Source organism: Vanacampus margaritifer, chromosome 4, assembly GCF_051991255.1.
Source record: "Vanacampus margaritifer isolate UIUO_Vmar chromosome 4, RoL_Vmar_1.0, whole genome shotgun sequence".
Classification (NCBI taxonomy): Eukaryota; Metazoa; Chordata; class Actinopteri; order Syngnathiformes; family Syngnathidae; genus Vanacampus; species Vanacampus margaritifer.
This window is the reverse complement of record NC_135435.1, coordinates 26,869,429-26,882,974: the sequence shown is the minus strand read 5'-3', so window position 1 is coordinate 26,882,974 and position 13,546 is coordinate 26,869,429. Positions and strand designations below refer to the sequence as shown.

The window sequence follows — 13,546 nt, the reverse complement described above, 5'->3', positions numbered from 1 at the left end:
GTGTGGCAATATGGAGTAGTCATCATTTTTTCATACTGTACATACCATGTCCTTGTAAGCTCCGAGGATGGCGGCAGTGATGATTCCCAGGAAGAGGCCGGTCACGTTGAGGACCACCGAGGACCACAGCAGACGATGGAGGTGGATCACATCCCAACAGCTGCTAACCCCAGTGAACTCAAAGTACTGGGGGTGGTACTCTGGGCTGTAACACACAAGTCAAGTCACATTTTGTATATTTTTATAAGCAGTTACATTTTCATGTATTCCCGTTGTCCACAACCAAAACTACTTGGATTTAAGATTCTGACGTTTAAATGAGCCGAAACGGCAGAACAGGATTCATCCTCATCTTTATTCAAACTTATTCCTCTGTTAAATGGATCATGACATGCACAAGTTCAGCATGTAAAAAAACAATAAAAACAATCCACAAATGAAAACAAATATTACTCAATTCAACAAACTCTTCGAAAAAGAAAATTACACAACAAATAAGTGAATAAATACAGATACAAATTGGCAACTGAGGCATGTGTCACAATCTGTTTGCAAATGTTACCTCTCACAGTTATAAAGGTAGCAGCAGTAGCAAGTGTTGCTTCTCAGCTTCACCTTGCAGATTTTGCCCGATGAATGACAGATTTCCTGCAAGTGTGGTCAATTCAAGGCGTTATTGTTCAAAATCGGATGAGTTGCATACGGTACACAAATACGAGCAATCGTTAGCGTCATTTATTGTGTTTCTTAAGTAACTGCAGTAAAGTCATTCGACCACTAGAGGTCGCTAAAATAAACCCGTTGAAAAGAGCTTGGCGCGTACTGGCATTGAGTGTAGTCTATAAATTAGAATGTGTTATAAAATTTCCCTCTTTTTGGGGGGGATGTGTCAAAAGTAGAATTGTGTCCTTCGTTATCTCTCATAAACATGCAATATTCCATATGCTGTGCCTGTTGAGAGAACAGGTCACCAATAGAAAATATCTCAATAGCTTGCATGACGTCAACGACAACTGCTCACCTCAGTGTAGTAGTTGTTAAAAGCATAGCCAGAGCCACTGGTGTAAAACTCACACATGTCCTCTTGCAAAGGTCGAATGTCCTGTGGAAGGATTTTGAAAACAGAGACAAACTGCATTAAAGTCTTCCCAGGGGTGGGGGCAATGGCGCAGTGGTCCGAGGGCATCCACCTGAGGGGAGGCATCCGCAGCACGGTTACCACCGTTGTGTATTTACACATTTTACAGGCATGAATCTTGTATTCGACTGGATGAATAACAATTATAATAATAATAGGTGTTGTGCTTAAAAACGCAAATAAAAAGACATAAAACAATTGCATTGAAGGGCATCAATTTAGAGAGTCTCAAATTAGGGTTTTGAACCAGCGTTAAGGTTTCAAACTATAGGGTCACAAGCTATGATTTTTAAATGATGGTTGCAACCATCAGAAAGTGTGACCTCAGGTTTCAAGATAGAGGTAGGGTTTCAAAGTAGGATTAGGGTTTCAAATTAGGGTTTTAATCTAGGGTTGGGGTGTCAAAGTAGGGTTTTAACTAGGGCTAGGGTTTCAAATTTTGGTTTGAAACTAAGTTTAGGGTTTTAAAGTTGAGGTTTAAACTATGTTTAGGGTTTCAAATTGGGGTTTCAAACTCAAATTGGGGTTCCAAAGTAAGATTTTTTTTTTTCAAATTAGGGTTCCAAAGTAGGATATTTTTTTTTTCAAATTAGAGTTCCAAAATAGGAAAAAAAAATTCAAAGTAGGGTTTTAAACTGGATTTGGGTCTTGAAAGTAGGATTAGGGTTTCAAATTAGGGTTTTAATCTAGGGTTGGGGTGTCAAAGTAGGGTTTTAACTAGGGCTAGGGTTTTCAAATTTTGGTTTGAAACTATGTTTAGGGTTTCGAAGTTGGGGTTTAAACCATGTTTAGGGTTTCAAATTGGGGTTTCAAACTCAAATTAGGCTTCCAAAGTGTGATTTTTTTTTTTCAAATTAGGGTTCCAAAGTAGGATTTTTTTTTCAAAGTAGGGTTTTAAACTGGATTTAGGTCTTGAAAGTAGGATTAGGGTTTCAAATTAGGGTTTTAATCTAGGGTTGGGGTGTCAAAGTAGGGTTTTAACTAGGGCTAGGGTTTCAAATTTTGGTGTGAAACAATGTTTAGGGTTTCAAAGTTGGGGTTTAAACCATGTTTAGGGTTTCAAATTGGGGTTTCAAACTCAAATTAGGGTTCCAAAGTAGGATTTTTTTTTCAAAGTAGGGTTTTAAACTGGATTTAGGGCTTGAAAGTAGGGTTAAGGTTTCAAAGTAGGGTTTTAATCTAGGGCTGGGGTGTCAAATTAGGGTTTTAACTAGGGCTAAGGTTTCAAATTTTGGTTTGAAACTATGTTTAGGATTTCAAAGTTGGGGTTTAAACCATGTTTAGGGTTTCAATTTGGGGTTTCAAACTCAAATTAGGGTTCCGAAGTAGGATTTTTTTTTCAAATTAGGGTTCCAAAGTAGGATTTTTTTTTTCAAACTACGGTTTTAAACTGGATTTAGGGCTTGAAAGTAGGATTAGGGTTTTAAATTAGGGTTTTAACTAGGGCTGAGGTTTCGAATTTTGGTTTCAAACTATGTTTAGGTTTCAGTTGGGTTTTAAACTCAGGTTGGGCTTTTAAATTTGGGTTAAGATTTTAAGGATTGGGTTTTAAACTAGGGTTAGAGTTTCAAAGTAAGGGTTTAAACCATGTTTAGGGTTTCAAATTGGGGTTTCAAACTCAAATTAGGGTTCCAAAGTAAAAAAAAATTCAAAGTAGGGTTGCAAACTGAAGATGGGTCTTGAAAGTAGGATTAGGGTTTCAAATTTGGGTTTGAAACTATGTCTAGGGTTTCAAAGTTGGGTTTAAAACTAAGGTTGGGGTTTTAAATTTGGGTTATAATTTCAAAGCTGGACTTTAAACTAGAGTTAGGGTTTCAAAGTAGGTTTTTTAAATTAGGTTTAATTCGGCCGTCTTCCTCGTGCTGCAGCAAACGATCCCAAATGTTTTTCTCCAGTCCCGCATGTTTACAGGTTTCCCTTTTGGCGGACGTGCCGGCACATTAGCGTGAATGGAGCCGTTTTGCGTCAAACGCTGCAGATCAGCAGCAGGCCGCCTGCAGCAGGACGATACGATGAACGAGCTCATTAAATGATTTCATTGTGTGAGGCTTGAAGGAGCAATGAATATAAATTCTCTCGTCCTGTGAGGTCTCTGATAGCGTTCGTGATCAATATCAGCGACTCCGTGCCAAGAGCTGGATGGCTTTTTAAACTCCTCGTAGCCCATCCACACTCGTTCAAATATATTTGATATTTCATTGCGGGTTAATGGGTCATACTGAGCTTTGCTCATTTCCAGGTCCTCAACCGAGAATATCATTATGTTGCTGCACTGTATACATTTCTCGTGCAGGACAGGAAGCCAGGTGAGGTGGACTGTAATTAAATTAGACAATTTAAAAAAAAAAACAGACATTAATAATGCAAACTGTTGCATTGATTTTTTTTAGGCTGATTTTTTTTTTTTTAGAATGCAAATTGATGAAAATTTCTTGTCCTCAACCACAACCTGAAAACTTTTGTTTTTCACGTGCAGAGTGGAATATTGATTACACGCGGACATTTTTCATGTCTTTCTCATACTCACAATAAATTCTGATGCGATGATCCCGTCCACGATGGCGCAGAAGAAAGACGCAATAACGCCAATGCTGACGAAGATGATGGCCGCCATCAGCTTGAAGAGAAAACGTGCAAGGAGAGAGAAATGTGTCATATAATCCGGAAAGTTCCACGGCAACAAAAGCAAAATTACTTTGAGTTCATGTTTGGTCAGTCAAACATATTACACGCACAGATAGTAGCTGCATAAACACAACAGGGTGATAAAGGAAAGGTTTGATGGTATTTTGGTCAATGTTATGATTCGTGTTCTCAAAAAGTGACAAAACACACGCACACACACACACACTTTGTTTAGAAGCCCCCAGCTGCCCTGTCACAGATGTCCCATCATAAACTTTGTAATAACATTTACTGTATATCTCAGTATCATTTAATGTCATTGTTCAATCGCTCCACCAGGTCAGTGCCTCATCTACATTTGACAAATGGCTTTTCAATTACTCCGTGGAATCATTTGCATGTATATGAGAAGAACTGTGATATATGCATCTTTTTATTTTGTTTTATGATTTACTTTACTTACTACTGCTGTTATTCATTTTCCGAATGGTTGTAAATCCACATACATGAGGTGTGTGTGTTCATATACCGGCATACGCAGTCAATCGCCAATTAAAAATAAAGAAATGATCGTTTATCATCAATGTGCTTGCTATTTGTCAAGAGATCATCACAAGTCATTATATCCCAGCTCTATTAACTGTTTTTTTTAATGAAGCCTTTTAACTCATTTGCTCCCAAAAACGTATAAATAAGTTCTATTTTAAATATTACCATGCTCCCAAAAACGTATTTATACGTTTTTTGTATGTTCTTTTATGCTCGAGCCTACAGAAGGCTTTGATGCAGCCTCTCAACTGAAGAGAATGCTTGACGCAATGGTAGTTATTACAAAAAAACGTCCAGCAGGTGGCAGCAGAGTATAAGAGATCAACCAGGGCCATGTTGCAAAAAGCTCTTTTCCCCTGTGTTTTCAACAGATTTGTGAATAATGATGAAACTTAGCTATATTCTAATGCTAATTGCTGCAAAACGGAAACAGATAGAAAGAAGAGACTCTAATCTTTCTTTTGGTAGGTTCCATGTTTTTTTTTAGAACACAATATTCTATGGGCCTTGCAAAATCAGTCAACATCTAGTAACCCTGACCCTAATGGCTGGTGAATGAGTTAAATCTATTAGTTATTAGTGTAAGTCATATTTTGACCCCCCCAAAAAATTGTTTTGCATTGAACACCTTTCTCAGGATGCTGGCCACCTGTGCTACATACTTTGTTAAAGAGGTCTTTCTACCCGTGCAATGAAAATATTAAGTATAATATAACCAGTATTTGGTTAATTAAAAAAAAAAAAGACTGACCATTATTTTAGGATTAGTTGCATTTTTTTTTCTTCAATCCAACTGTAAATCTGGCAAAGCGATTTTGAAAATTTTAGTGCTTCTGCATATTGGTTAAGTGGAAAGCGGGCAGTAAAATAAATAATAATATTGATAATAATAATAATAATTATTATTATAATGCATTCGATTTATATGACGCTTTCTCGTTTGATTTTGCACACTGAAAAAAAAAATACTCTGCGGTTTGTCTTTTGCAATTTGCATGTTTTCAGTAGACAGTATCATATTTCATAGCCGTAGGAAAGAAAAAAAAAGTGTGCCAGGAAAAAAAAGATAAAGTACTATAATTCATTAGTGGCAGTCTAATGACAAATTTTTATTGAACTCGGCGTGGCTTTTTATTCGCATTTTTCTTTTTTACATTTCTCTTAGACTGCAAAACTGACGGTCAAGTTTCAGTAGTTAATTTTGTGTATATTTTAACTTTTACATCTGACTTCAGCTTAGCTCTTTGACTGCCAAAAACGTTAAATAACGTTTAGTAAAATCCTATGGAGGAGTGCCAAAGACGTTAAAAGACGTTTGTTTCAAAACAGAGGTGAAACTAACCATTTTCTATTGTTGATTACTGAAAAACGGAATAAGGTAGAAACAAACTTTTTTTTTCTGATGAAAGATGAGAGTCCAATCTTTCATTTGGTAGTATGTGTTTTTCCATAGTCCAAACACATAATTTTCTGTGGACCTTGAAAGATCAGTCAAAAATGCTTAAATCGGCTGGCACCCACGGCATCCCTTTTCTGAAAACATCTGGCAGTCAAAGAGATAAATGGAAACATGGCACATGGTAAGTGGTCAATTTCATCCTCATCATCATACTCCTCTTATGTCAGTTGATTGCAGCTGTGTATCTTACACAAAAAAAAAGAATAACACGAATGGATGACTGTTGATTGATTGAAAGCACATAATAAAACATGGAAGAAACATAGAGCCCCGCTGAAAAAGAATAAGAATTTTCTTGGCGGCTTTTTTATCTGCCCACAGCCCAGACTCTCCACTTCATTAGCTGTTTAAATGCCTCGACTTTTATGGCCTCCAAGCGGGAGATGAGGCCGGCAGCTCAGACAATACAGCCTGACAAATGCATGACTTCACATTAGCTTAGCACCAGCTGTCAGGACATGAAACACGCAGCTTTTAATCTTGCCCTCATGTGCACAAATGAGCGATGCAAAGCAGAATGTAGAAAGAAGCTGCCTTGAGAAAATCATGTCTTGTACGCTGTGCACCTAAAGTCACCACAAGGTCTTTTTTGCAGCGCTCACTGGTCCAGTGACAGAGCACCACAGCGCACTGGTAATAAGAAGCCAACATCCCATTGCCTGTTGGTTTAAAATACGATAATGCTCTTCATGCAGCAAGGTGACCGGGAAGGCTTTTGTCTGTGAAATATAGTGGTCGTGTCCACAAGAGCCTTTTAGAGGTTGAGAACAGAACACCAGTTTGGTGAAGCGTTTAGTCATAAAGTAAAAGTCGCTGTGTCTAAAAGGGGCCAGCAGTATGAGTTAAAATGGAGGCACATGCAGTTTTCCCTCTACAAGTTGATCAACTGAGTACATTTTCGCATATTCATTTATGTCGTATCCCTCCAATACTTTGGCTTATTATGATGGTAAATGACTGCAAAGAGGGGTAGAGGTGGCAAATCCAGGTCCAGAAAGTAAAAACCCTGCCACAGTTTGGCTTTTTAGCCCCAGGTGCTAGCTAGCTAGTGATAGATATTGTAACATTTTTAATACTTCATTTCATATATTAACCATTGTTACACATTATTAACATTTTAATTCTTTATATTAACCTTGTCGAAATGTTTTGTGTCCTGTGCAGAGCAAGTGGTGTTGATTTCGGTATAATCTGACCTTAAACTGGGACATACTATTTAGTCTAAAAAAGTTCCTTCTCAACGTTTTGTGCGAAAACACATTTGGGCCTTGAGAACAGAATCTGTTTTGAACACCCAAACCTGACTCTGTTTTCGCCATCGCTCACGGAAAAGTACCAGAGAGTATGTTTTGTCTACAAATGAAAGAGAGGAGGTCTTTTAACTATAAGAAACCATTGTAAATGCGGAAGAACTACATTTGACGCTCTGAATCCCACCTGTTTAAGTGATGAATTAGAGGCTGTTATCTGTCCAGAGATCTCTGACTGATTAAAAATCATTTTTGCAAAGGTGTATTTTTCTTACATTAAATCTATCTTCATTTTTGGAACACGCAAAGAGGACAAAATAATTTTATTCCTCTTTCACTAGCTAGCTCCCGAGCTAGTTCTCATGGTGCTTGTTTACCTTTTAGGGAGTGTTAGACTACCTGTTTTTGTAATCTTTTGCGTGTTCAAATAAATCAGAGTTGAGATCTCGTGAAGAGGGTCCTTGCAAGGTTTTTAAATCAGAAAGTTTCTGATGACACAAAGGAATTTCACCAAGGAGTGTTTCTGTCCAAATGTGTGTCGTCTCTCTCAGACACGGGACTTTTATTAGAAAAAAACAGTGATTCCCAGGAAAATGCCTCTCCCCTCCCTTCAAGTACAAAAATCTGATTACTTTCTCCCAGTATGCTAGCTCGTCCTTGAACTTTCAAAAACCGGATTTCTAAAGAACAGAAACTAGACTTCTTAGATAAATAAAATAAACTTATTAACTTTCTAATTTCTGGGGAAAGAGAACAGATAACAAAGAGGACAAAAGCATTACTCATCAAGCTATATTGAGTTAACATAGTTATATCTACATCTACACAACTATAACTAAATTCAAAACAGGTAAAATATAAAATGAAATAGTAAAATGTTAATAGGAGCTAGCTAGCTAGCTAGCATCGGGTGCTAAAGCCAAACTGTGGCAGTGTATTTACTTTCTGGACCTGGATTTGCCACCTCTGAAGAAACATTCACAGGACATACAGTTTATCATGACTCACAACTTTGGCTGTGTCTGAAATAATTATGATAAAAGTGTGATTGGAAACTATAGGATAATCTGATAAATACTGTAAAAACTGCAAACCCTGCGGATGAATCGGTGGTGACTCAAATAATGGCCAATTGGCCGTTTAAAGGGAAGTCAACAATATATATGTTATATGTGACTTCCCTAGTCTAAACACGACATTCTAATTAATATTACATTGTGGAATAAGAGTTATGAAGCAAAAGCCAGCCATTTTCATCCACCTCAGGGGGCGGCCATTTTGCTAATTGATGTTGACTGAAGATGACATCAATTTTGCTCAGGGCTTAGGCAAGGACCAATCACAGCTCATCTGTTTTCTGAATTTGAGCTGTGATTGGTTGTTACCTGAGACCTGAGCAACTGTGATGTCATCTTTAGTCGACAGTAAGCGGAAAAATGGCTGCTCCCAGGCTTAGATGGATAAAAACGGCTGGATTTTGCTGTTTAACTCACATTAGACTAACACAATATTACCCGGAATTCCATATTTAGACTAGTGGGGCTGCATAGAACAAATATTGTTGTTGTTTTTTTTTAAACAAACACATTTTCCCATTTGACTCATAACAACATAACATATTGTCATTTTTTACTGGTTTGTCTCCATTATGTCTGCCATTTGTATGTGCACTAGGATGCATAAAAAAAATATTTAAAAAATCTTTTTTTTTTTTTATATGGCTGGAAGCCTAAAGTGTTCCAATATATCTAAAAATTACACATGCAAAATATGTATTCAATATATGATGGTTTAGGGGTGCTACCATATATATATATATATATATATATATATATATATATATATATATATATATATATATATATATATATATTTTTTTTTACTATTAGTAAATTGTGGTCAATGGTTGCCATATACAGTATAATCGTGAAAGCTATTCGACGCCTGAAAGTAGTTATAGGAATATTTGGTCGGCTACCACCTTGCTGTTAGCCGGCTAACGCTTGCTAGCAACAAACAAACGGGAGTTTGCAAACTTGGATTCCTGTACTTGGACCTGAGAGGCGAACTAGCTTAGCACTAGCTCGGATTAGGCTAGTAGCCACGTAAATGATTTAAAAACACTAAAGAGATAAAGCATAATTTGTCACGCTTTTGGAGTTTGCAAACTCGGATTCCGGACCTGAGAGACGAACTAGCTTAGCGCAAGCTAGGATGAGGCAATGTAGCCAGGTAAAATGGATTGAAAATGGGACCAAAGAGAAAAGCAGAATTTGTACTGCCGTTGGAGAAATAGAAACATATGTGCTTAATTAGTTTTAAAAAGTTAATCGTTTGACAGCACTAATAATAACATTTAACATCAGCTTTAAAACTAACCTTGGAGCCAATGCAAAGACTGTGGTGATATGATGGATCATTTTGGTTTTGTCTATTTCTTTTTCCCGTTTGTTCTCATGAGGCCCAGTAGTTGTGGAAGAAGAATTCCTTACTAATGGGTACTGTACTATGAAATAAAACATGAGATATTTGGTAATCTGGTGTGTTTTGTACTTCAACAGCACCTCAATAGACAAATATACATCTAAAAAGGCTTTTTATCATTTTCAAACTTTGGCTCAGCTTTTTGGATCAAACACTCGACACCGACAAGCGGATCCGCGCTGCCACACGACACCGTCAAGTCCACCATGAAAAATTCACTACACACACACTTGGTCGCCTTCACCAGTCATGAAGACAGCAGTGGGAATGTCTAATAAATAAATATCTCGAAGCATTTTGGTGAAAGTGTTTTTTTTGTTTTGTTTTTCTAACCAGAAATAATGTTGAATTATTACGATCAACTTTTTTTTTTTAACCCTGGAGAATCCACGGGGTCAAATTTGGCCCCTATAAATTCTGCTACTCAAATAACAAAGACCTTTTTATTTTTATTTTTTTTTACAAATTTAACTTCAAAAGTCCAGAGTGCCACTTCTGACCCCTGCATGGGGCCATCTAGTGGATGAATATTGCACTTACATGAGCCAGAGTGGTGGTGACAAGATGGCTAAAATGCAACAAACAAAACAAAAAATGATATTGTTCAATGTAGCTGTGTATTTGATTGATTATTTTCTTAAATTCTAAATAGTTTACTGACAGTTTTTGTTATTCTGATTTTTCGAAATGATACCCCTAAATCCCAAAGGGTCAAATTTCGCCCTAATCCTAAATTAGGGAATAAATTGAAAAAAACATTGAAAAAACATATATTTTGGTATTCAGTGAACTTATAGCAGTCATTTAATGTAGAATTCATAATTTTCCAAAGAAGAAAAGGGTTCTTGGGTTCTCCAGGGTTAAGAGAAGACAGGTGAAGTATTTGTCACTGATTATTATGTAAGGGAAAAAAAATCACAAATTATTGCGACCAGAAGCTAAAAAAAAAAAAAAAAAACAGACCTACGCATTTCTTGTCAGAAATTAGCAACCCGATCCTTACATTCCTCTTATTACGCAACCAGGCACTTCGGCTGTGCGGCTGTCTCAAATAAACGAGGCCGCTCAGCAAAACAAGCAATGCTAATTCAATTTCTGTTTTTGCCACCGAAATACAGAACCAATCAGAATCTTTGTGACTGACCACAAATGCAGTCATGGACAATGACCAGCGCCCAGAGAGCAAGAACGCATTACAGAGTAATCACATTTTTCCGCCTGTCAACAATTTCCTGTAAAACACAAAGGTAAAGACAGTAACAGAAGCTTTTACTGTATATATGGAACATGTACCCTTTATTGATCTCTCGATTTTGACATTTTCGGCATACTGTTAGGGGGGGAATGGCCAACATTGGAATTATTAATGTGTAACAAGGATGACAACGCTTACCATCGGCCTGCGGTTTTCTACCAGGTGGATGCCGACGATGCCCAGAAATGCCCCAAAACTCAACTGGATGGAGACAGAAAGCACATTTTCTCATTCTACAAACTCGGGTAGGACTGTTAAGAATGAGCGTGAAGTGCTCGCCACTCACGGTGATCCCGGGGTAATATCCAGCCACCGGAACGTTGTCGGTGCGAGTGGCGGAGATCAAACCCACGGCCAGGACCACCAGAGACAGAAACAGTAGAGCCACCGTCACCCACAGGGCTGTTTTCTTCCTCCGCACATACGCAACTGTGGAAGGGAGATGCTCTTGAGCAGGCAAGACATTCTTTATTCTTCTATTATTTTTGTGAAGTTGTTTTTTTTGTGTGTGTGAGATAAAAACAAAGACAGCAACAAAGTCATAAAATCACCAGACATTAGATTTACAATAATGGACACGAGATTTGCAGTGTAATAAATCTTGATGTGTTTTTGCAAGTTTTACTCTCCAGGCTGCTTCCTAAATGATCATTTTAACTGCGCTGAGCTTCCATTTTGGTCATTTAACGCATTCACTGCCATTGACGGCTATAGACGTCAAAAATTCATTTAAATTATTTCTATTAGTTTCACATTTTTTTCCCACTTTTGTTTCTCTTTTTCTCACTGTAATGAATAAAGTTTTTTTTTTCAAGCAAAAATTGTGTCCGCCACTTCCTGCTCTATATCGAGGTCCAAATTGTGAACATATAACATGAAGGATCGCCAAATAAACTGCTTAAAAAAATTATCATCTCATGAGCGATTTCTCCTGTTTTGACTCTCAATTTAAAGTTGGGGTTCGACTGCTGTTCGTCGCAATGGGTCGCAGGGTTCCTTGACCACCCAAAAATTGTGTAAAATCCTTAAGTATTTGCCTTTATAAACTGAAAATATGCCCAGTAGAGCTCTGAGATACACCGACTTGAGTCAATTAGTGGAGCCCCGAGTTCAAAGTAAACACGGTGAGGCTGCTTTTAGCTGTTGTGCTGCACACAAATGGAATAAGCTCTTTCTTCTTTTCTTTTTTTTTTTTACACCTTATACCTTTGATTAAGGTCTTCTAAAAGTTTGTAAATAAAGTTTTCTGTTAATCATTCACTGCCATTGACGACTATAGACGTCAAAAATTCATGGGAATTATTTCTCCTTCATATTTTTTGATTTCATTTCATTTTTTATGAAAACCTAGAAAAAAAAATTATTGTACATTTATAACAGATATAAAATTTGTGATTAATCGTGAGTCAACTATTGAAGTCATGAGATTAATTATACATAATTACACTATATTGTTTTTTAAAAAAATAATAATTAGGGGCGATTACATTTTTTAAAATTGTAATTAATCACATGACTTCACTAGTTAACTTACGATTAATCACAAATTTAATATGTTTTCTGAATGAACAATAAAAAAAAATCTAGGCTTTCATACTCTTGTTAGCAAAAGTAGAAAAAATGTGAAACTAATAGAAATAGTTCAAATGAATTTTTGACGTCTTTAGCCGTCAACGGCAGTGAATGGGTTAAACACTGTGGCGCCCTATAATGTAATAATTCCCTGTAAATGTAACAAAATTTGCACTTAACTTGACCAAAAATGTAATCATTTCACCAATAATGTAAAAGAGAACATGTACATTGAAGTGTAACATTCAGCACTCCCAGAAGTCTTTGGGGCGGAGCCGTTTTAATGAAGTGGGCGGAGCTTACTTGGATTAACTCTCTGCAATAAACTCTGTCAATTAACTCCAACACTGACCTTCATTTAAATCAGACAGTGTTAAAAATACACTATGGGAGTTGAAATTAACTCTGAAAATTTTTAACACTCCGATTCTCAAAACACAAAATTGACTGAAAAAAATCGACTTCAAATTAACATATATGTATGCCAAGTTTTACATGATAAGATATAAGGTAAAAAAGAGAAAAAGGAAGAAGTAAAAAATCCCCATTAATGTTTTACATTATCGGCAAAACTGCTATTCAACATCAGTCAAAACTTTTAATACATAATTGGTCATATTTTTACATTATTGTGTTTCACTACATTTTTCATTGAATTTAGTACATTAGTACATTTTCAGGAAATTATTACATTATAGGATGCTACAAAAACATTTGCTTTCAACGAAACTCCTAATAAATATGATTTCAATCGTATAGTCGTCACTCAGAAGAAATGTATGCGCAATCAAAACACGTAAAATTACTATTACATTCATTTAACTTAATATTTTATATTTATTAGAAAAGTACTTGCAGTGTTGATATGCAAATAAATGTAAAAAAAATATCATACCTTCTGGATCCAGGATGTCAGCGTCTGATGGCTGAATGGTCTGACGAGCTTCTGGCTGTTGCATTTTGACTCGGGCAAGATGAACGAATAAAGGAGGGAAAATAAAATCTCGACAAGCTCGCTTGTAGTTTTTTTTAGACAGCTTTTTTTTTTTTTAATTCACCGCAGCTACTGCATCCTCGGAAGTGCGTGCTCACAAACGACACATGATACACATTCAAACATGTTGGCCCCCAAAAAAAGTGTTTACCGTAGCTGAACCTGAGCTCAGACGTCTCAACTTTGAGAGAGAGAGAAACAGAGAGAGAGAGACAGAGAC

General features: G+C 36.8%; 1 protein-coding gene across 2 annotated transcripts in view; it reads right to left on the bottom strand.

The window, feature by feature from the left end:
• The window catches only part of tmem255b (transmembrane protein 255B), an 18,559-nt gene extending 5,013 nt beyond the window's left edge, over nucleotides 1–13,546 (bottom strand). For both annotated transcript variants that reach the window (XR_013293786.1, XM_077563098.1), the window contains exons 1-7: nucleotides 13,228–13,546; nucleotides 11,047–11,189; nucleotides 10,899–10,961; nucleotides 3,666–3,755; nucleotides 1,022–1,102; nucleotides 563–648; nucleotides 46–205 (exon numbers count right to left, since the gene is read on the bottom strand). Coding sequence is in view for 1 of the 2 variants with exons in the window: in XM_077563098.1 (XP_077419224.1) it covers nucleotides 46–205; nucleotides 563–648; nucleotides 1,022–1,102; nucleotides 3,666–3,755; nucleotides 10,899–10,961; nucleotides 11,047–11,189; nucleotides 13,228–13,291 (687 nt within the window). In the remaining variant the exon portion in view is untranslated. The remainder of the gene's footprint in view (nucleotides 1–45; nucleotides 206–562; nucleotides 649–1,021; nucleotides 1,103–3,665; nucleotides 3,756–10,898; nucleotides 10,962–11,046; nucleotides 11,190–13,227) is intronic.